At 46.3% G+C, this 22,111-nt stretch overlaps 9 protein-coding genes across 9 annotated transcripts; 4 read left to right on the forward strand and 5 right to left on the reverse strand.

The window, feature by feature from the left end:
• Nucleotides 1-10: 10 nt before the first annotated feature.
• On the reverse strand, nt 11-2,633 carry VTP21DRAFT_8514 (uncharacterized protein; the record flags this gene model as incomplete). Its single annotated transcript, XM_069399373.1, has 3 exons — nt 11-459; nt 541-1,546; nt 1,608-2,633. The coding sequence occupies 3 exons, from the start codon at nt 2,631-2,633 to the stop codon at nt 11-13; spliced, it is 2,481 nt and encodes an 826-aa protein (XP_069254796.1).
• Nucleotides 2,634-3,220: 587 nt separating this feature from the next.
• VTP21DRAFT_8515 (uncharacterized protein) lies at nt 3,221-3,815 on the reverse strand (the record flags this gene model as incomplete). The annotated part of the gene is made up of 2 exons (XM_069399374.1): nt 3,221-3,499; nt 3,561-3,815. 2 exons carry the CDS (start codon nt 3,813-3,815, stop codon nt 3,221-3,223), a joined length of 534 nt encoding a protein of 177 aa, XP_069254797.1.
• A 1,240-nt stretch (nt 3,816-5,055) lies between these two features.
• Nucleotides 5,056-6,400, forward strand: VTP21DRAFT_8516 (uncharacterized protein; the record flags this gene model as incomplete). The annotated part of the gene is made up of 2 exons (XM_069399375.1): nt 5,056-5,227; nt 5,358-6,400. The coding sequence occupies 2 exons, from the start codon at nt 5,056-5,058 to the stop codon at nt 6,398-6,400; spliced, it is 1,215 nt and encodes a 404-aa protein (XP_069254798.1).
• A 414-nt stretch (nt 6,401-6,814) lies between these two features.
• VTP21DRAFT_8517 (uncharacterized protein) lies at nt 6,815-11,033 on the reverse strand (the record flags this gene model as incomplete). Its single annotated transcript, XM_069399376.1, has 22 exons — nt 6,815-6,927; nt 7,004-7,061; nt 7,125-7,170; nt 7,231-7,307; nt 7,377-7,467; nt 7,528-7,658; nt 7,730-7,879; nt 7,942-8,165; nt 8,222-8,299; nt 8,370-8,526; nt 8,595-8,787; nt 8,855-8,921; nt 8,982-9,066; nt 9,127-9,262; nt 9,339-9,478; nt 9,554-9,679; nt 9,740-9,845; nt 9,910-10,037; nt 10,102-10,295; nt 10,359-10,653; nt 10,732-10,853; nt 10,931-11,033. The coding sequence occupies 22 exons, from the start codon at nt 11,031-11,033 to the stop codon at nt 6,815-6,817; spliced, it is 2,820 nt and encodes a 939-aa protein (XP_069254799.1).
• Nucleotides 11,034-11,304: 271 nt separating this feature from the next.
• Nucleotides 11,305-13,254, forward strand: VTP21DRAFT_8518 (uncharacterized protein; the record flags this gene model as incomplete). The annotated part of the gene is made up of 4 exons (XM_069399377.1): nt 11,305-11,473; nt 11,542-11,678; nt 11,744-11,878; nt 11,968-13,254. 4 exons carry the CDS (start codon nt 11,305-11,307, stop codon nt 13,252-13,254), a joined length of 1,728 nt encoding a protein of 575 aa, XP_069254800.1.
• Nucleotides 13,255-13,922: 668 nt separating this feature from the next.
• On the reverse strand, nt 13,923-15,363 carry VTP21DRAFT_8519 (uncharacterized protein; the record flags this gene model as incomplete). The annotated part of the gene is made up of 2 exons (XM_069399378.1): nt 13,923-15,042; nt 15,131-15,363. The coding sequence occupies 2 exons, from the start codon at nt 15,361-15,363 to the stop codon at nt 13,923-13,925; spliced, it is 1,353 nt and encodes a 450-aa protein (XP_069254801.1).
• A 616-nt stretch (nt 15,364-15,979) lies between these two features.
• Nucleotides 15,980-16,273, forward strand: VTP21DRAFT_8520 (uncharacterized protein; the record flags this gene model as incomplete). Its single annotated transcript, XM_069399380.1, has 1 exon — nt 15,980-16,273. The coding sequence occupies one exon, from the start codon at nt 15,980-15,982 to the stop codon at nt 16,271-16,273; it is 294 nt and encodes a 97-aa protein (XP_069254802.1).
• A 1,123-nt stretch (nt 16,274-17,396) lies between these two features.
• On the forward strand, nt 17,397-18,485 carry VTP21DRAFT_8521 (uncharacterized protein; the record flags this gene model as incomplete). The annotated part of the gene is made up of 1 exon (XM_069399381.1): nt 17,397-18,485. One exon carries the CDS (start codon nt 17,397-17,399, stop codon nt 18,483-18,485), a length of 1,089 nt encoding a protein of 362 aa, XP_069254803.1.
• A 921-nt stretch (nt 18,486-19,406) lies between these two features.
• Nucleotides 19,407-21,297, reverse strand: VTP21DRAFT_8522 (uncharacterized protein; the record flags this gene model as incomplete). Its single annotated transcript, XM_069399382.1, has 4 exons — nt 19,407-20,103; nt 20,173-20,238; nt 20,301-20,847; nt 20,922-21,297. 4 exons carry the CDS (start codon nt 21,295-21,297, stop codon nt 19,407-19,409), a joined length of 1,686 nt encoding a protein of 561 aa, XP_069254804.1.
• Nucleotides 21,298-22,111: the final 814 nt, after the last annotated feature.

The raw sequence follows: 22,111 nt of genomic DNA on the forward strand, positions 1-22,111 counted from the left end.
ACAAATCAATCTATTGTAATTGTTTGAAAAAAGCATCGAACTCGTTTATATCCTTAGGCATCTGCGTTCCGAAATACAGGTTGGCTGATTCATTAGTCTGGGTCGTGGATATTTTGGACAACAAAGAATGCACGCTTCCAATTTGCTCTAAAGAGGGCATTAGTGAAGAGACGTCGGTTGGTACTACATCCAACATAAAATTGGATGGAGTAGTAGTATTGTTGGAAATTGCCTGAGGCAAATGAGTTGGAGGTTGCTGTTGCTGTTGCTGTTGCTGTTGCTGTTGCTGTTGCTGCGTATGTTGAAAAAGCCATAGTGCATCGAATAAATAGCTGTCAGATGCCGACGCCATGGCTGGCACTGGTGGGGTGCCCATGCAAGAAAGCATTCCTTGAGGAGAATGTAAACTAGGCTGAGTAGAAGCTGATGCTGTAAGAGATATGTCGAACGATTCAGGAGCTATGGTTGTAAACAAATTTAAACATCCAAAAATTAAACCTAGCCTCAAAAACGATTATTTCATTTGAAAAAGGCCATTACCTGTGAATTCAAACGGTTCTTCTTTGATCAAATTATTTGGTTGTGCATAGGATTGCTCTGACTTAGTGGATATGGATTTCAGCTCCTTATTCAGCTTCGTTTCATCCAGATCTCCGCCCTCAACTAAGACAAATCCCCATTTCTGAACAAAATCCATTAAATAGCTGAGAAACTCTCGTGCGAAAGAGTGGACATCTTTCAGTTTGTTTAGCACAAAGACCGCTTTCATAATATCGGAATGGAGCTGTGCAGGCGGTATTTCAATGACTTCAGCATACTTGATCTCGAAAAAGATGGCAGTAAACACCTCGTACAAACGTGAATCCGGGGCTATAGGGTTGCTCGCCTTATATTTGTGGTGAGCAAGTTCGAGGATGGCTCTTGCCCCCTCGCAGCAGAACTGGATAGATGCGGAAATATTGTCAGAATAGGGTTTGGATTTTTCTTCACGCGAGGACGGTATGAATGATCGATGCAGCAAAATTAGGCAGGCGTTATAGAGAATGTGGAGACTACAAACAATCGGGTCAAGGGTGTTTCTCTGAGAGGAAGAGATGAAGAAATTCCCAGGAAGCTGAAGACGAGGCGGTAGTTGTTTTAGCCAGGCAACCAATGAATTGTGCAGCGACGAGACAATGACATACGGATTACGCTTTAGTAATACACTACGCATTGCTGGAAGGGAGTAAATGTTCTTCAATATACGTCCTAGAAGTTCGTACAGCTGTATAAAATAGCTAAAATCCGAAATTATGTGTGAGGAGCTCGCTCCACCAAAAGAAAAGGAAGAGGGCCCGGCTGGCCAAGGCCCCTCCTCATCCTCCTCTTGTAAACGAGGAACGTCGAACTCGTGTTCGTTAAATGTGACGGGGTGACCTAATCGAGCAGAAAGTTGGATGTCCAGCACAAGAGCGCACCAGAATATGCGCTTTCGGTTTTTCTGCTCTTCGGCGTCTAGGTTGGGTAGTTTGCGATGCAACCCAATTTCTATGATCATTCGAAATGCCTAAAGCCAACCATACTAATCAGTCCCAGAGTTATAAAGTAAAAAAGTTATAAAGTAATACCATTCCCGCATAAAGCCATGCACGACCTGGCCAGTAAACCCCTGGAAGAAAATACGCATAGATTAGTAGCGCTTGGATTTTCTCGGTATACGTGTCACTCTCTAGGTTTAACAGCGATTTTGCCCTTTCGGCAAAGAGCCCTCCAGGGATACTGGGATCTTCAGTGGCCGCATAATTGCTTAATCGTGGGTCGTTGGAAATTTTGGCCGCAACTCCATAAAGAACATTGAGCAGCATCAGCCCAGTGTTTGACAAGTCTTTGTAGGGATCTTTCATGAACTTTGAACGGTCTATCACAGGGAAAATCGGGTGGAAAGAAGTGAAATAAATATCGAGAAGGTGGTCGGAGAGGTCGCGCGGAATAATCTCAGTAGGGTTGATGTCGCTTTGATATCGTGGCTCATTTCTACAATGAGAATCTGCCGCATTTCTAGGATAGAATGGGAAGTTCTGCCAGATCTTATCTTTTAGTTGATAAATACCGCTTGAGGAGCCATGAAAATGTTTTACGCCAAAATTATCCATTGTCACATGAGATTTTTCATTGCTGATATTGAATTCCTCGATTGAATCGAGAAGTGCGCCAATTTCAGGTTCATTGAGATTGTCAGATATCAAGGGAGAAATTTCCGTGGATGGAGGAGAAAAAGTGCCTTTGTTCTCATGAGAAGGGGAGAGATCGGACGAGACCTGAGTAGGACGATTGAGAACCGAATCTTTCGACGATTTTTCAAATGGAGCAGTAAGTTCTGAGATCAGGCCGCGGATTTTGGGATCGGATGTGTCTAAAAGGTCATTGAGGACTGATTCAACACGTTTAAGGCGCGCTTCAATGGCTTCAATGTAGCCTTTAGGTGGGCCACGTTTTCGCACTATGTTTTCATGACTACATTCAATCCCGGCTAAGTGGCACTTGCCGCAGATCGGATAAGCTGTATCACATCTTATCCTCCTCATCCGGCATTGATCGCAAGCTCGTTTGATGCGCTGTCTTGACGAAGTTTTTTCCCTTTCTAATTTCGGCATGACGTTGGCTAGGGTCCAATTGCTCCAATCTCAAGAGATTATTTATTAGCTAAAATTTTAGTGATTTTATATCTGCGATTTAACTAGTTTCATTGTGGCAATCAAACTTCGGGAATTAAATTTTTGACACGATCTGAGAGCTGGCCGCTTATCCCATTTTACTATGCGATTGCTTCATTGTGGAATTTTCAACTATATTCGTTAGTTAGAAGTAGGATCCTAAAACCTCGCAGTAACTCCCATTCAGTGACAAACGTTCCCCCAATAAATCATACAACGTCCTCTGCCTTTTTCATCCTCCTATTGTGATTTGAATATGGTCAACTCCACCCATATCTCTTCTAAACCAAGCATAGCCTTGTGATTTGCTTTTATATAGATTTATAAATTTGAAGCTGGATGGTTATCACAGATATGAACATATTTTTAAAGAAAAAATATTGTACAGAAAATAAATACACCAATGAAAAGTAAAATATTGAATATAATGAAGAGAAGGCCTTATGATAAAAAAAAAAGGCTATACATTCGATTGAAATTGCAAGAAAAAAAACTATAATACTAAAACACCAAGAATGATACTCGAATTAGAGATCACAAAACTGTCCTGTCAGAATTGCATGCCCCATGGGGGATTTCGGTCTCTGCCCTGCTGTATCCTCAATTTTCACAGCGTCGAGCCGTGATTTGTGTGAGTCACCTAGGAATTGCGGTTGTGATTGAGGCTGCTGCGGTTGCTGCGGTTGCTGAGGCTGTTCATGAGAAATGTGATCCTCTCTTGAAAATACGACTTCAGGCACTGTCATGCTTCTCTGGCGACGGAAGATGGGATTACCTGAAGAATTCACCACATTAGAAAATGAATCCTGGATGAAAAAGGTTAGATTAACCAGCTGGAATTCGTGTCGAAAAAATATATGAAATTACCTGAAAACTTGCTGGAGGCGAGCCCGACAAACCAAAAGAGGATCTCCGCTGGAGAATGTTGGCTGTGATGCCACCTTGGGCCCCCAGTGATCCAAACCGACCATTTGCTGTTTGCTGACCGCCAGTGGGCGAAGTAGGAGAACTCACAACTGCCGAACCATGGCCAAATAAGCTACCAAAAGGGCCTGCGAAAGAGGCGCGACGGTTGCGCCCCGGGATTGTGAGGGGAGAGGGAGGTTTGTCATTTCGATCCATTTGTGATTGCGGCGTTGTGGTTCGTAGATGTGAGCAATCAATGACGAAAATGAGAGTGAAATCAAAAGAGTAAGAATATTAAAAGTGCGAAAAAGAGGAGAGAGGGAAAACGAGGTGAGAAAAAATAAAAGACTACAAGAAATAGAAATTTTGGATCAGCGCCGTTCAGAGCTTTGTATCAGATCTAAGCAAATTAGGGTAGGTATAAGAAGATTTGTGACAGGCATTCAAGTTTCTAGCTATATTCATTAGAGCTCACGCGAATTCCCCCCTATACATCGCACTTGACTATAAAGAAGTTAGTGACGTACCTGCTCCAATGCTTACGCATTCAAGCATAGAATTCGACCTCTCCCAGCCGATATCAACCAATGCATAAATGTGTACATTGTATACTGTTATTTTTCACCAAATTGCAGATTGTATCATAATTACGCATAATGCACACTATCTTTATTGTCATGTCTACATTGCGTATAAAGTTGCGCCAAATTTTGATATAGAAACTTATTGCAAAGCTGGCAAATAAATAGTCCTCAACAACGGAGTACTAGTTAAAAAAGAATCAATCAATCCTTAATGGGTCAGAATCTCAGTGGTATTGTTTAGACTATTGAATATCCAGCGGGAAATTGAACGAATAACATGTATAGTCTATGTTGTCCCAGCTTCTTTGCGCTGATATAACTTTATTATATATTTCAAGTAATATATTAATTATCAATATAAGTAATATACAGGACTATATTTAAATTGCAAGCTTTTCCTTAAGCAAATAAAGAATAATGCAGACCGTGGGTTTATAGATTATAGCATAACAATTCAAAACCCAGTGCTTCCAAATAGGAACTTACCGACTAGATATAATACCTCAAATTTCCTTCAACAATTCTTAAAATGCCAGGTCTTAGTAGCGGTGAATCTTTGTTTCCTATTAAACTCTCGTGCATTATGAAAAATGAAGGTGCAGGATATATAGTAAGAGCTAACTTTGTTTTCGAAAAAAAAGCCGAGCTAGTGTTTAATAGAGGAACAAGAATCGTAGCGACTGAGCAGTTAATATATTTAAAAATTGACCAATAATTGCTGGTCACACTTGAATCCATCAAACTGCCCTCAACTTCATCCTTCAACAAATTCTCCAAATTCACATGTTGCGCCTCAATCCCTTTGTTTTGTCCCCTCCTCGCTTCCCTTCTCAAATCTGACATATACCTATCATTTACAAGAAGCACATAAAATGCCATCCCCTCCAAAACCTTGGGAGAGATCTGGAGCCAACAACATAACATCTTCAGTCTCTTCCACTGTTGCGTCTTCACCCACCGCTCTCTCACAAGAATTTAGTAATGAAATTGAATCATCTCCGCCCGCTCTTCCCTCACGTCCTTCCACACTAACTACCACTCGTCGTAAGTGTTTTTTTATTTCACCCTTTTACCGATTGCCTAGTTATACGTACCTGCTGATCAACTGTATCGGAGCTCTTCGGATCATTTTTTTCTCTTATTTACTCTTACTAATCTATATATTTTTTTGCAGCTTACGGAGCAGGGTATGGATCAGGTCTTAGCTATGGATCTGGATACTCACCATACTCTAGCGGCTATGGAGGCGGCTACGGAAGTTATTCATCTCCTTACTCACGATACGGCTCCTATGGTTCATACGGCACTTACGGCGGTACCTACTCACGATATGGATATGGTGGGAGTATGTACGGCAGTGGCATGTACGGGGGCGGAATGTACGGAAACCGCTTTAATAACGGGCCATTCCCTGGGCAGAATCCAGATGAGCCCTCTCTGATGCAGACTATGGAGCAGAGCACAGCGGCCACCTTCCAAGTTATCGAGCAGGTTGTTTCGGCATTTGGAGGGTTTGCTCAAATGCTCGAATCGACCTTCTTTGCAACCCACTCTTCATTTATGGCAATGATGGGACTTGCAGAGCAGTTTGGCCATCTGCGAAACTTTTTGGGGCAGATACTGGGCGTATTCACACTTATTCGATGGGGACGAAAGCTACTTCACTATCTCACAGGAATCAAGCCGCCGGCAAATGTACAGGGAATTAACCCACAGGATTTCAAAAAGTTCGAGCAGCGACCCCCCATTTCAAAACGCCCCATCGTGGTATTCCTGCTGGTTGTGGTTGGACTTCCATACCTCATGTCGCAAATCATCCGGACCCTCTCACGCAAGCGATTAGAGCAAAAATCCCAGCAGGCCTCGGATGGCACCCCCGTCAAGGACCCCTATTCCCAGCAGTCTCAAAAGCCCATTCGCCCGCACGACCTTGAGTTTGCACGCGCGTTGTATGATTTCCGGGCAGAATCGCCTGCGGAATTGTCTCTGAAGCAGGGAGACATCGTTGCCATTCTATCCAAGACTGACCCCGCCGGTGCACCATCACAATGGTGGCGGGGTCGCACTCGTGCGGGAGCACAAGGCTTCTTCCCGTCCAACTACGTAGAGATTATACACAAGGGAGGAAACTCGAATGAGCCCAGGAAAGAACTGCCTCCCACACCAGAGCCCGAGAACCATGACCCCGGAGTTATGGAGAGTACTAAGCTAAAATAAACTAAATTAAACTGCTCTTTTATATTATATTTGTTTGCTCTATGTTGATGTACTATATGAATTCTTCTTCCCTTATTTGCATAACCATTTAGTTTTTATTGCTCCTGAAACTTCTCAACGAATTTAATAAACCAGCTCTATTATTTTAATACCTTTGCCTTAATTTTTTATCTCTTCCCCTTCTTTGGCGATAGAAGTAAGAGTATTTGCACAAAATGGCTATGGGATTTCCTAGTTGATCTTTTGACGTGCAATATATATGTTTATTGTAAGAACAAAAAACGTTGGATTCTAGCATCATCTTCTACTCTATAGGATAGTGCATATTTCATAACTCGTGTCAATAAGGAAAGCATACAAAGAGTAGATACGGTTTTATTCTCGATAAAATACAATGTTCCTACATTTATGAAATTATAGCAAATCTTTCACAAGCAATGGCTTTCTAACCGCATTGGAGAAGCCCTCGTGGAAACGATACCAGACTCGTGTGGTTTTGTTTTTCTTCTCTAGCGTCTTATGAGAGGCTGCGTTGAGGATAAACAAAGAGAGAGGGAGAATTACGACTCAAGCTTAACTTGTTAGGAGATAGACGTGTGTTACCTTTCTCTTCAGCTTCCTCGTCAATAATAATAGGCCGTCCAAAAAAGTCTGTGGGTGGCTAAAGGCGTGTATGTGTTAATTGGGATATTCATGGAAAATAGTCGAATGGAATGAAACTCACTTTCTCATTCGGCTGGCTCTTCTTTGTCTCTACTTTAAGCAGCGCGCTAGTAGAAAAACTACGGTTAGACAATAACAATTATACCTTTGCTACATAACCAACGTACCCTGTATCATTAGCTTGCTGTTTTCCGGAACGTGCTTCCGCGGCCGCGAAACTGCGGCGGATTTGTTCTAATTCAATCTAAATCAATGATATTCGGTGAATAATTGAGCTTATAACAAAGGTGTTATCCACAAAAGAACAGTCTACCTCCTGGGCAATCAACTGCCGTGCAGCATATCGGCTTGGAAGGATACCTTTAGGGGTTACGTTTGAGAATTGTAGGAGCTTTTCTATAGGTCTATGTGTACTGTTACATCAGCATACAACTTTTTACCCAGAATATCAACGGTATACTAACGGATCAATTCTGTACGTGAACTGCCCATCCTCCGACTTCTCCTGAATGTATGTCAAACCAAACGCAATCATCACCTCAACAAGGCGCATTAGTATCGCACGCTCCGCGGGTTTAATGAGCTGGCGATTTACCTACAGAGGAAAAAGAGTTAGCAATCGCTCCCTAAAGCAGTTGCATTTGCATTTGCAAGCGGATATCTAACCGGCCGAAGATCAGGCGAAACGATACGAAGCAATGGAGAAAGGAACTCGGTGGCAAAAATTCTTTTGTTGAGGTTTACCCGAATTCGTGCTTCAATGCTGTTATAAAGCCCCGTGATTATATTCTGGTTTTCTTTCTGGGCCAAGTAGTTCTGTCAGGGCCCAAAGCAACATTATTATCCACTCTAAGACAAGATATAAACGACAAGAATACCTCATAATCCACTTTGGGAAATTCCATTTTCGGCTTGATACTTCCTGCGAAATGTCGGTGGAACGCAACAATTGGATAGGGTATGTAGCCGGCTAGCTGGTAATCATGGAGGCCATTTACATAGTGGTTGACCCGATCATAAAAGCAAAGCCAATCGCCTATATCAACGAGCTTCGAACCAGCAGTATCATGGAACCGCAGCAGAAGATAGTTTTCAAAGCATCCTAAATGCAAAATCAGCACCCAAATATATGCAAAGACGCTCAAAAAACGTTCTTGCCTTGCAAAATCTTCTCATAGTCCCCATTACTGTGGATGGTTTCAGCCAGAGGCTCGACATATTGGTTCATTGCATAGTCTACTTATGCGTTTGGGGGTTGAGTATCTTTCGTCCAGCATTTAAGCAGTGCAAAATAAAAATCACTGACCGTTTCCTTGATTCTTCCCCACTATCCTCTTATTATTTTTGGCGAGATAGAATATTTCGTCCCACACCGAAAACAAACTCTTCCCCACATCCTTTCTCCCGATGGAGGTTTCAGAAAGCATGGCCATCGTCAGCGGGGTATCATTCTCTTTAAAGAACTTGTAGCAATATTCATCATTAATAGTTATTTCACTTGCGACAAAAAATAACTAAAAAATGCACTTACTTGAAGTGTATTCAAACAACTTCTTATATCGCAATCGGTCATTTCACACAGCGCGCTTAATGTTCGCATATCCACAGTGAGCCCCTCCCGGTCGCAGATATCCTTTAAGCGCTTTGCGATATCTGAGACATATGGCTTCCTGAACTGGTATATTTGTGATATTATTCGCAGGGGGCGCAATACGGGCGCATATCTGTCGAAATAAAGTGGCCTTAGTATGCACTGTGGTTGACCGAAGAGTAAAATAGATTGAGACAAACAGATCATTGCAAACGCAAATAATAGGTCGCATCAAGGGTTTTTTGCAGTCGTCTTTCTTTTTAGCCCCTAGTAATATCCAATAACAATCAGCATTTAATCCTTCATGCCGGCACAAAAGACACTCACTCTTGTTCAAAGTCGGCCCTTGGCCGGACTTTAGATTTGATTTGGGCTCTACAGTGATGAGGTCGATGAGAGATTTGATAAAACTCTGGAGAGGTATAGGGAGGTTAATAACTAATCCAAATATTCTAAAAACTGGTATACAAACATCATTTCCTCCGCTTGAGGATACTCCATCAATCTCATCGATAATCAATAAATTGGGTTTGTTCTTGCCGACCACCGACTGCATCTCCGTTGCATTGCGTACCTTGTTGCGCACAGCTTCTCCTGTGCGATCATCACTGCGCATTTGGAAAATGATTCCTTTAAATGTCCTCGGGAAATCTCGATACAAATGCAACAAAATTGATTTCATACCTAGCATTTATCTCGATCACTTCATACCCAGCGTGTCGGGCCACAATATGGGCCAAAGTAGTCTTGCCATAGCCCGGTGGCCCCGTCAATAGCAGCACTTTCTTCTCCGGTCGCTGGAAGGGGTCGAGATTTTCTCGATGCTAAATTAGAAAAGCAGGGACATATTTATATATATACATAAATGTATCGTTATGCTTCGCAATAAGTCCACATACCATTGAATTTACGTTCTTGTATTTTCCTTTGTATTTGTAGCGTGGCTCTACTTTTTTGGGATTCTTTTTCCCGAATACGCAAAAATCCCACTCTTTCACCCAACTTAGAACTTCACGATTGATCCTCTAATTATAGTAACAATTAATAGCGATCACGGAATTGGATCCCAAGTACAATATCTCTACCGTATCTCCAAGTAAATCCAAGAAAACTCTTGGCCGATATTTATCTACCCACAAATTATGGGGTGTGCCTGCATTTAGGGCATCCTCTTCATCAACTTCAGCAAACCTGCGTTGTTTGAAGATGGTCTAGAGTCGGATTAGGAATCTAAAAAATAATCGCGCCATTTTACCTCTTGAGCACTTCATGCTTAGTGGTTCGATGCTCTCGCGTCTTTTCTTCGTCCACTTCTTGTAACATACGATATACTGATACAGGTAACAATTGCGCTTTATACTTTTGTATCATGGCAGTTGAAGTCTGTCATCACAAAGAGATAGCATAACTATAGGATCCTTTTTAATAAAAGTCTGCTTTTCTTTACCTTGGTATTAGTATTCTTTTGATATCGTGGTAGCATGATTTCTCTCCCATTAGATCCTCTGGCAATTACATAGCTGCCGGTACGGGACGAGTTGGGAAAATCTTGCCACATCTTTGCTATTGGCACTACATCCTCATCTGGTAGAGATGCATTAATATTGGTGGAATGTAGCCTTTTTTTTGGTCGCTCTAAATCTATGCAGACGTGTTAACCGGATTATGGTCAAAAGATATCTGATATGCCATCTGTGATAATACCTCCATCGTTTAAAGGGTTTCTACTAGAGATCTCTTCCAATTCGTGTAATTGATTCTCCAAGAGCATTTCAGCAGCTGCATCCTCAAATGCGCGCTTTTTGCTCTCACTATCCATCACAATCGACGCTCTCGCCTCGTCCTGCTCTACTATCTCTACTATTTTATTTTTCTTCGTATACTTTTGCTTGCGGACACCAGTTTCTGTCTCGTCTAAATCCCGAATATTTTCTAGACTCGTCATTGACATCAAAGACTCGCTGGTTATCTCCGGTTCAATCGACATTTCCCTCCCCTCCTTTTTCACAATAGCCATGATTCAAGCATATAGGATAGTTAGATTGGGTTTATTGCTTAAGGGTCGGCCAATGAATACCTGATTAGGACTTGGAGTTTGCACTACTGAATCGAATAGGCTATGGTTAACTAAAAGGGAGTTTTTGCCGAGTTTTGGTCCATGTCTCGCTTCCGCAGGCCGGAACTCTCCGTTTTTTGGTACTATTATGTGCACCTCTTGTTAGCCAATTTTCCATTAGGTTGAATGTGTATATAGTATTAAGAAGACCATGCATTACCAGTTTGCCCGCGGGCTCTTTCTTCTTCGTCGAGTTCAGAATAAACAATATCACTGTACTGGGAACTCAAGCTATCCTCTCTCGCGACGGACGGGAGCGTCATTGTCTTGTAGGTCCCGATTATGCAAGTCAAATGAAAAAACGCGATATCTTTTACGTGATTGAATTTTTTTCGCGATTAGGGTAGGTTTTAAAATGACGGGACTGGCTTTCTTACAAAAAGGCAGTCCAAACCCAAAACACAAACATAAAAAGAATAGCAATTTTTTTCTCTTCTTTTTTTTTTCTTTCCCGTTTGTTGGCATTGCAACACACGGGGTAACCTCCACTCTTTTCTACTATTCACATCTCACTATCTAAAGAACTATACACCAATGACGAAATACATTCTTGTCTCTGGAGGTGTCATTTCTGGGATCGGCAAAGGGGTTATTGCTTCGTCCACGGGTCTGCTCCTCAAGACCCTTGGACTCAAAGTGACAGCAATCAAAATTGACCCCTACTTGAACATTGATGCCGGAACCCTTAGTCCTTTGGACCACGGTAAATAACCGGCTCTTTTAAACCGCAAAAAAAACCTTTTATTTTCTAACATGACCTTATTATAAAAGGTGAGGTGTTTGTATTGAATGACGGTGGTGAGGTCGACCTTGATCTTGGCAATTATGAACGTTTCCTTGATGTCACCCTCACTCGCTCCAATAACATTACAACTGGAAAAATTTACAAGAGCGTTATCGAAAAAGAGGTAATGACGCATAGATGAGTCACCCTTTGTCACGCTCTTTGCTAACATGGCGAATGAAATGGTAGAGGAAAGGAGACTATCTTGGTAAGACAGTACAGGTGGTACCGCACATCACCAACGCCATTCAGGATTGGGTAGAGGAGGTGGCCCAGGTACCGGTGGACGAGACTGGCGAGCAGCCCGATGTGTGCATTGTGGAGGTAAGGAGAAGAGAAAATAGAAATTCCCCTCTCCCCCCCCTCTCATGTTCAGCGAGTTGGTAACTAAAACTTTCCTCGAACCATTGTAGCTTGGTGGGACGGTTGGCGACATCGAGTCTGCGCCTTTCGTTGAGGCCATGCGCCAGTTCCAATTCCGTGTTGGGCCAAACAATTTCGCATTGATCCACGTCTCTCTCGTTCCCGAGGTGGGCTCCGTCGGTGAGCAGAAGACCAAGCCCACCCAAGCCAGCGTGCGCGAGCTAAGGGGCCTTGGCTTGAACCCGGATCTGATTGCGTGCCGTAGCTCCCGCCCTCTGGACGAGGGGATCCAGGCCAAGATCTCCATGTTCTGTCACGTAACTCCCGAGCAGGTCATGGCAGTGCGCGATGTTGCGTCGGTGTACCACGTGCCTCTGCTCCTTGAGCAGCAAGGGATCCTCGAGGTCCTGAAGAAGAAACTCCAACTGGATGGCCTGAAGATCAGCCCGCAAATGCGCGAGAAGGGGTCCGATCTGTGGAAGAAGTGGAAGGGCTTGACCGTGTCGCATGGCCGGCTCCTCGAGAAGGTGACGATTGGCGTGGTGGGCAAGTACACCACCCTGCGCGACTCTTACATCTCCATCATCAAGGCCTTCGACCACGCCGGGCTGTACTGTGGCCGCAAAGTCGAGCTCAAGTGGATCGAGTCGTCCGACCTCGAGCCCCAGGACGAGACCACCAAGTCGCTCAAGTACCACGAGGCGTGGCAGAACCTCCTCTCGGTCGACGGCATCCTCGTGCCCGGTGGGTTCGGCGACCGTGGCATCGAGGGCAAGATCGCTGCCGCCAAGTGGGCCCGCGAGAACAAAATCCCCTACCTGGGCATCTGTCTGGGCATGCAGACCGCGACCATCGAGTACGCGCGCTCCAAGTGCGGCCTCCCCAAAGCCCAGTCCACCGAGTTCGAACCCGACGCGGCCGAGCCGCTGGTGGTGTACATGCCGGAGATTTCCCGGACGCATCTGGGAGGCACGATGCGACTTGGGTTGCGCCCGACCAAGTTCCAGGAGGGCACCGAGCGTAGCGTGATGCGGCGGCTCTACAAGGGGGTGTCACAGGTGGAGGAGCGCCATCGCCACCGATACGAAGTGAACCCCGAGATGGTGGCCCGCCTCGAGGAGAACGGGCTGAAGTTTGTGGGTCGGGACGAGCAGGGTGAACGCATGGAGATCATGGAGCTGCCCGAGGAGGAGCACCCTTACTACGTCGGCACCCAGTACCACCCCGAGTATCTCTCGCGCCCCCTGAAGCCAAGCCCCCCCTTCGTGGGGTTGGTGCTGGCCTGCTCTGGCATGCTCAAGGCCTATTTGGACGGAAACGATGTGACAACCTACTAATTTTGATGCTTGTTTGTTTTACTGTTTGATGTTGGTCAGTTTTTCTTTCATTTCCCCCTCTTTTTTTTCTATCCCATTAGTTTAGATTAAAATATAGATTGTATATATGAATACCAAATAAAGGCGAAATGATCCAAAACCTATTCGAGAGCTCTTAACGTGAAACCGTTTTATTATTCAGATTTTTTTTCTCCTTTTTCATTTTTCTCACATTTCAAAATATATATATATAAGTATATAGATAAGCAGCTACCCATATATAAAAAATAATAAAGATAAAAATAAAATATATAATTACAAAGTATGTCTAATACAAAAAAAAAATAAAGAGGAAAATAAAATAAATTCAAAAGCAAAAAAGAAACAAAAACCTGAAATAGATATTTTGTGCAGAATGTGACACTATAAAAAACAAGTACGTACAGAAAGACATAGAGATAAGTGTATTCGCTAGAAGTCCATCATCTATGAATTGCCAAAGTAAAAAATACAGCGTCAGCAGCAGCAGTTGTTATAGAGACGTGAAGCCGGTGTCTCGAACACCTGTCTCAAATAATGCAAAGTGTTGGGAGGAAGGCGGGGGGCCATAATTACACCGGTAGGGGGATACGACATATCGATCCTCAGTATGGATATGATGATGTTACTCTCGCTTCTTTAAGCGCCAGCTAGGAAGCCTCATTGAAGAATTGGTCGTATTGATCCAAGTCTGCGGCGGAGACTTTCTCAGGGTCATTTAGGTCGGCCCAGTCCGGCAGTTCGTCCAGAGCGGAGAAGTCATGGGCCGGAAATGAGGTACATGGAATCTCCCCTGCAGTTGCCGATGTTTTGGGCGATATCCAGGCCATCTGCTCAGGTGCAGTGAATGGTACAGAGGCGCGACGAAGAGGATAGGGTGGGCGGAGAGCTTTTTGCTCCAAGTTAGACGAAGAGTAGAGGTTGGCGTTGGCGGGACACTTTAGAGCGGGGGGCAAATCACGAGTATGTGCTACGTAGGGTTGTGCACTCGAAGTAAACTCGATCTCCTCCTCCTTTGTGGGGGGATTGTATGGGAAGAAATCCTCATCGCAACCAAGGTCCCCGTGCATCATCTCCTCATAATAGTCAGAGTCTTGCAAATCAGTCGAGGTTAAGGCAGACACTGGAGAGGCATCGTCGTTGGTCGGGGTGAGGGGCTGTTGCGAGAAGATTCCACGGTCTTCCACGTCACTAGGAGAATTCGGGGTGTCTGAAAGGGAGTTGGACGAATCAGAGGAGGATGTGGATTGTTTTGACAGGAATGGGACCACTTGTTTAGGCGAGCCCTGCTCATAGTCATCTCCGTAGTCATTACCAGCGTCTGAATCGCTCAGCTCATCCTCTAAACCTCTGGAAGGCTGCCAATTCTCCTCATCCCACACTGGATCGGGTCGAGCCTCATACATACGGCGTTTATTATGAGGCGGCGAAGGAGGAGGAGTGGCAGGCCGCTTCCGAGACTCTAGATATCCCCTCTCTTCATGCTCTCCATCCAAGACAAAATGGGAGGGCGGGGGGGCAAACTTGCCAGATATGCGGGTGTGTTCAGGTGGCAGTTTGGGAGTTGATACTTTGCGGCCGGGTGGTCTTCTTTGCTGTTTTGAATCTATTGATTCGGCATTGGATTCCTTCTCGGCAATGTAATAGCGGAACTTCTTGCCACGCTGTTCGTCCTGCAATCGCCCAAGGACCGGTTGGCGTCTGTGCTCGGCTGCTCGTTTGTAGTGCTGCGAGATACGAGAAGAAACGGTAGCAAATGGAGTCTGGCCCCTATTAATCAATGCCAAGAAATAGACGATGAGGTCAGTCATCGATTCGATGTGGATCTAATGGTCAAAAAGCAACAAAAACAACTTACCCTAACTGCGTGAGATCATGTTTCAGGATGTAATTAGCAAGCTCTCTTGGCGATGAGGGTCGGTTGCCCATCTCAAGGAGGGCTCGGAGAACAGCAGAGAATACTTTATCTCGGGAATCCTCTGGGTGCAAATGGGCCTTGATGGAAGCATATTCTTTCTCAGTATCAGCAGATTTTGCTTTCATAGGCGATGTGTGATGTTGATGAGCTGAAGTCTTAAAGTGCTTGGTCATGCAAAGAAATATAAAATTTAATATCCGATACTCCAATGAATCAAGAAAAGAAGCAAACTAGGTAGTTGGCTTGAGTTGAGAAGGCGAAAATAGATATAAGTTTGTATATATATATATATGAGAGTGTGTGAGAGAAGATGGGATTATGAAAGAGGTTATAGAATCGAAGTGGATTTACAGACCTGCAAAGAGTGAAGGAATAGGAAAAAAAAAAAAAAAGGAGAAGAGGCAAAGAAAAGCCAAAATCGAAAGCAGGCGCCTTTTCGGTGGGATTCGATCCCTTTTATGACTAATACTGGGTGACGCATGATGATGTGGCTTATAAACGTCAAATCTCTCCGGTATCTGAAACACAGCTATCAGAACAAACGATAAGAGAGGTGAGCGAATGAGGAACGAGCCCGTTTGACTCCCTGGAACGAGATTGGTTATTCCAGCGCAGTATTTCCCCAATTACGGATTGACAACTGAGATCCGCCTTCATACAGAATAAGTAACGAAGGGGAGAGCTCAACCATACGCTGGATGACTCCAAGTTTCGTCTGGCTTGCCCGTTTAGGCAAATAGCTTCGCGGCACGAAGTTTGAATCGGAACACCGCTATTGCAAAAAAGAGTATGACCTCGCATGCCATCACCGATGGCGTCCTCCTTGCTCACGAGAAACGATGCAGCAGACCCAAGGTTGGGATCACACAGCACTCTGGCCATTCTGCCCGCATCCGCCGCGTCCTGTTGAACAGCCCAGCCTCTACGCGAGCCTTGCAATATAAATTAGGCGTCTATTTAGCTTTTGCCCGGAAGCTTAAAGGCTGCATAAGCTCCCCCTCTCTCCAGAGCTTCTTATTCCCATCCGAGGCCGCGCAGAGTTTCCCGAGCATTCTCCCGCTCCAGCTTTCCCTGCAGCATTAAATTCGCCACCCTCCCATTTGTTGCCCTGCGCATCCGAGCATGGCGGCAAACTATGCATTTCTTCGTCATTCATTTCAAACAACTTGTTCTCCGCTGATGTCGCCACCACTCGGCGTCTTGCTTGCGAAATAGAGACAGAGTGGTGCAGGTGGTAAACTGTGACGTTGCACAGGCAACACCAGTGGAGCTTTGGCCTGGATCCAAGCTCACGCCTTCCTCTTCCATATCCCACACTCCTTGGCCCCAGATATCCTCCGCAAAGCCGCGCTTTGTTCGCTGATCAGATCACTCTATGAGGGCCTGGTATTGCTGAAAATTGCCAAAGAAAGGAGCCCCTCTATGGATTGCCATCGTGTCCCTCGAGGATTATCACAAACCCAAGAGGAATCCGGACAAAATCCATAGATGTTCGAATTTTATTAGGGTTTCACTAACTCCCGGTTTTATTTCTGATTTCAAATTGGTAAAATTCATAATGACGGCATTTCATGGCGAGAGAGATGAAAATGCTCGGCTATGAAAGACTAAGCCGCCGTAAAAGCAGCAAAGCAGCTTAATGCCTTTAGCCCAAACTCGTCCTCAACAACAACTAGCGACATAGTTGGTAGCGAAATTAGGCCCAATCCTTTTTTCTGTGATTTAAAGGTAGTCTCCTCGCTAGAGAATGGGGGGATGCAGTGCGATGTGAAAGGGGGGTGGGTCTAAATATTTTCCAGCAGCCCAATTCTCATTGCAAAGAGTGGGCATTAACCTCCTTCACAGGTTGTACAGCACACGACTTCCATACGGATATAAATGGACTAAATTCTAGAGACACCGCGCCTCTTCGTTTGTATCTTTTTAATTTTGTTTTTCTGCAAAATTATATTTAATAATACCCAAACAGGGAATCTCATCACACTCTCCACACATATCTCACTTTATTTGCTTAATTATATTTGGGCGGTTTTGATTGCGGTTTCTTTTGTCTTCTTTCTCTCTCTCTCTCCTCCCTCTCCCCCTCCCCCTCCTCTACATCCTTTGATATCTCTTTCTATACTTTTGTGTCTTATATGCCCCATCCCCATACCTCTCCTTTTTCTGTTAATTAGTCCCTCTAATTCAAGCCAATCACACACAAAGTATGCACACAGTCCTCCGCCGATACTCCATCAAGGAGAGTCCCACCTCGCTTTCCCTCACGCACCAGTTAAAAATCGCCCGTCAAATGTCCACCATTTTGCGTTTCCACACGTGGATGCGGATAAGTGAAGCGGTCCTCTCCCTCCTTGCATTGGCGACGGCATCCCGTTTGCTGTGGTATTCGAACACCTTTCTCGATGGAGCCCGTCATCCCTCGCCAGGATTCACGGTCTTCCTGAGCTGTATCTCCTTTCTCTTTGCCAGTCTTCTTGCATCGCTCCCAGCGGTGTATGAGGCGACGGGGAAGGGCCACCTCCTGGCCAGTCGGTTGATCTGCACGCGCTTGGAACTTGCGCTCACGGCTGCCATCACGATTCTTTGGGGTTGCGACGGTATCTACACCATAATCTACCAAGCGGCAGCGGCAGCCACCAACTCCCTTAATAAATCGGGGCTCCCCCCGTGTCAGTTGCTTGGAACGCCCTTTGCCAAGGCATTCCCAATGCTCCCGTCAACGTGCAACTGTGCTGGGGCGGCCACCTTCTTCGCGTGGCTCTCCTTCGTCGCGTGGTGCACCTCTGCCTACATGGTGTTCCGGTTGGCAAGGAATGATGCGCAGATGTACGCGTTGAAGAAGCATTCTCGCACGGTCATGACCTACGGGGGAAGCCCCACCGGAAATTTCCTACCCCTCGGGTCGGAGACCCAGTTGGTGATGGCAGAGCCGCAGCCGGCCATGGCCTTCAACCGCAAAATGTCGCTACGAAGTGTTCAGTCCGGGGAAATGAATGAGGCGCGGTCGAGAGAAGAGGAGGAGTTTCACGCGGGCGTCCTGAAACTAGACCCGGCCATGCTCACGGAGGGGAGGTTGTCCACGTCCCTTTCAACCCACTCCACCGCTGTCTCCACGCCCACCCAGAATTCGTTCCCCGAGGAGGGTGACGCCGAGCCCAGACCCTCCGTGTCGTCCTCTGCCTCCTCCAGCCGGAAGCAGGTGCCCCGCAAAACGCCGAAATACTTGCCCGACACGGCCCGTATTTCAAGACTGTCGCTTAATTTCGACAAAGCGGAGCAAAAGTTTTGTAACTAAAGCTGGAAGGGTCTGAGGGGCGGGAAAATAGGGCGCTTTTCTCTCTTGTTTTAATATGTGTATGTTGATTTTTTTCATATTTACCCCTTTTATGTTATGACGCTCTCCCCTTAATTTCAACCTACCCAGAATCTCCTCTAATGCGTTTGAAATTCTCCCAATCCTCCTCCCCCACCTCTCCCCCTGACCCCATTACTCTAGTGCGAGCCATCTGTGTCTTAGGTGTATTTGTATACTTTGGTTTATTAATGGAAACCGTGTGATAGGAGGTTCAATAAAGCTAAATAGACCAATAAGAAAATCCTGAATCGAATTAGACCCTTCACCCTAGCTCAGGAAGGCACTGTGGATGGAGGCCCAAGGTTTCCGATAGCTTATTTTTTTTTTTGGCTTAAAATGGTGATCAGTGCAAACTTGGCTCAAATGTAGGTCGCAAAAAATAGAACCCGATATCTTTGCCGCCACTCTCTTCATGAAAAATAGACACGGTTGGTAGCCAGGTAAACTCGATCAACCACGGTAACCCCCTAGAGCCGGTTCAGTCATTTTGACGAGATGGTCGATGTCTGTATAGGCTACCTGCCTCTCCCGTTTTAATCAAGGAGTGCAAACAGTATTTAAATAAAAGGAAAGCGGTATTTCTTGGAGGAACTTGGGGTCAAATAGGGTGAGCAGTATCATCATAGTCGGCCCTAAAGATCCGTCGTATCGTTTTCTTCTTCAAACGACTTCAATAGGAACGAAGAAATAGAGGAAGAGGAGGAAGAGAGAGTCCCCCCGTTTTCTCTGGTAATGCATTGAATAGGTTTATTGGTAACAAATCCATCAAGTTCCTAGCTGGAGGAGGAACAAAATAATTAACACTGTTCTAGTATTTTAGATAGTTTACTTTGCAACTATACATAACACAATGGCGTACAATTAAACCGGTGAAATAAACGCGCCATACTTCTCCGTCTCCGTCTCCGTCTCCTCTGCCTTTTCGGTGGTTGCCGGGCGGGTCCCCGCTTCCGGAGCGGTTTTACCCCACCTTCGCTTCAGGAACTTGATCCAAGGCGGCGAGATCACAATGCCCTTTTGCAGCCACGGCTCTTTACTCGTCCGGTCATACCGAATCCTCCCCTTGCTCACCTTCTCCAGCACCCAGATCGTCATATTCAGCACAATGTAGGAGCCCACCCCGCCAATGACCCCATACGCAATGCTGTAGGTCAGCGGCATCAGCGCGATGGTGATATAGGCTGGAATGGCATCGCCGATGAAGTCCCAGTTGATGTCCTTGCCGGCCTTGAACATCAGCGCTCCCACCACGATCAGGGCGGGCCCGGTGGCCCAAGGCGGAAAGCTGGCAAAGATCGGGGCGAAGAAGAGCGAGAGGAAGAAGAGAAGACTGATCATTACCGCGGTGAGCCCGGTCTTGCCCCCCTCTGCGATGCCGACCCCATTCTCGCCGAAGGCCGTGACCGGCGATGTCCCGAATAGGGCCCCGATCATCACGGCGAATCCGTCGGCCATGAACGCGGCGAAAGACCCCTCGAAGTCTCCCCATTGGTCAACAAACCCGGCTAAATTAACGAGGGTATAGAGGCCAGAGGTTGCTTCAAGAATGTCGACATACCTGGAGGGGGTTGTTTAGCACATAGTTAGTGAGGGTAGAGCGGCCGCAGCCGTTCACTTCGTGACTTACAGGAAGGTAAAGAGCGCGACCCAGACTTCATTGCCCGCGAATGAAAAATTGAGCGCCGCTAAAACCCTAAATATCAATGCGCATGACATACATGAAGAAAGCGCACTCTCTTTGACCTCGGCACTTACCGCTGAATGGGATGGAAGGTGACCACTTTTCGGAAAAAGTCGAACTGCTGATTGCCTAGCTCGGTGTTCGGGAAATAGGTGATGGCGGTGTTGCGAGGCCACGACAGGATGGACACGAAGAGAATGCCAATAAGGGCCGCCCCCTTGACGCGGTAGATCATAAAGAGGGTGATGATGACGAGGCCGGCTATCCCTAGCCACATGGTGGGGGATTCCATCTGGTGGCCCTTGCATTGACCCGTGGTTGGATCGAGGAACTGTTCTGGGCAGCCCGCAAGGCCAACTAGGGTTGCGGGGTCATATCCAACTAGCCCAATCCCTGCAGTGCGCTGGAGCCCGATGTTAGTAAGAAAGAGCCCGATGCCGATGGACATGGCGTTCTTGAGCGAGGTTGGAAGGATTTTTGCGAGGTACTGGCGAAGCCCGAAAAAGGTGAGCAGCATGAAGATGATGCCCTCGAGAAAAATGGCGGCGAGGGCCGTTTTGTAGGGAACCTTGCCGCTCCCATGGAATCCCACGACTGTGTAAGTGAAGTATGCATTGAGCCCTATTCGTAGAAATGAGAGGATGGTTAGCATGTCCCGCTATCATTCCATTTTTTTTTAGTGCAGCGAATCTCACCCATTCCCGGTGCCATCCCTAGAGGGAGGTTTGCCAGCAAACCCATTAGAAGGGTAGCGAAACCAGCGATAGCAGCAGTGCCTGTGATGAGATCTTTGCGAATTTCGTAGATGCATGATTCGTATGCTGCCTGCCCGACACAGAGCGGGTCTCCCCCCGGGGTCGGCCTGCACACACAGGTCCCCCCCGTTTCGCTAATAATAGCAGGGTTCACCGCGATAATGTAAGCCATGGTGACGAAGGACGCGATTCCAGCTCGTATCTCAGTCGCAAACGTCGTGTCACGCTCGTTCGCCGCTCCTGAGCCGCGAAGTTTAAAGTAGCGGCCGACAGGGGAGGCGGCCATTTTGTTGTTGAGGCTGTCGACCCAACCCATGGCTGAAGTTGCTGTTAATGGGTGTGCTTGATAAGAGATAAAGAGAAGGGTTGAGACAGGATGACGTGACCAAACGTAAAGGGAAGCTAATGGGGGCAGACTCTTCGGAGTCGAGGGAATGGTGGGAGGGGAGAGGAGAGCAGGGAGAAAAGCGAGAAAAGCAAAGACAGCGGGAAGACGAGGGAGTATTTGTACCTTTTTTTTCTCCAAGGTTGGACAGCTTCTGAGGCGAGACTCGGTTGTCTTATCCGGCCAGCAAGTTTTGCAAGCCTCGGGGAAAAGAACGGGACTAGAAGAGAGCCGCAGGCGGGGGAGAGCGGCGGCTTTCGATGAGAGCGCGCGAAGCCGGCTCCCTTTCCCTCCTCTGACACTCGCCAGCCCCAAACAGTCCTAGGGACGGCTGGATTAGGAAATATGAGATCTCAGGAACAGGCCAGCTTTCAGATCGCGGGCAAGAGGGGTCAGTGCAACCGAATGGGAATGCGGGGAGAGTGGGGGTGGCGCTAGGACGCGGGCCTCTGCTTTCCCCGGCTCCCCAGCATTGCCGGATTCCAATATTTGCTCTTTTCAGCGCTAATTTCGTCTTTAGCTAAGCTCCCACTGCTTCAATCTGTGTCTGTTTGGTTAGAGTTAGGCTGTAGCAAACACGTTTTGGCTGAGCGCTTATGAAACCTTGAGCCGAGCTCGTTTAAGGTCTCCAATGCCCCCTCTGCCCAAATGTTCTGCTTGACGGGCGCTCTGAACGGCCTAGCCCTCCCCACTCCTAGGCCCATTCCTTGTCCTCGCGCGGCCATCGCCTGAGCGCCTGGGTTCT

The sequence above is a fragment of the Calcarisporiella thermophila genome (genome assembly GCF_041956535.1).
Source record: "Calcarisporiella thermophila strain CBS 279.70 unplaced genomic scaffold VTP21scaffold_4, whole genome shotgun sequence".
Classification (NCBI taxonomy): Eukaryota; Fungi; Calcarisporiellomycota; class Calcarisporiellomycetes; order Calcarisporiellales; family Calcarisporiellaceae; genus Calcarisporiella; species Calcarisporiella thermophila.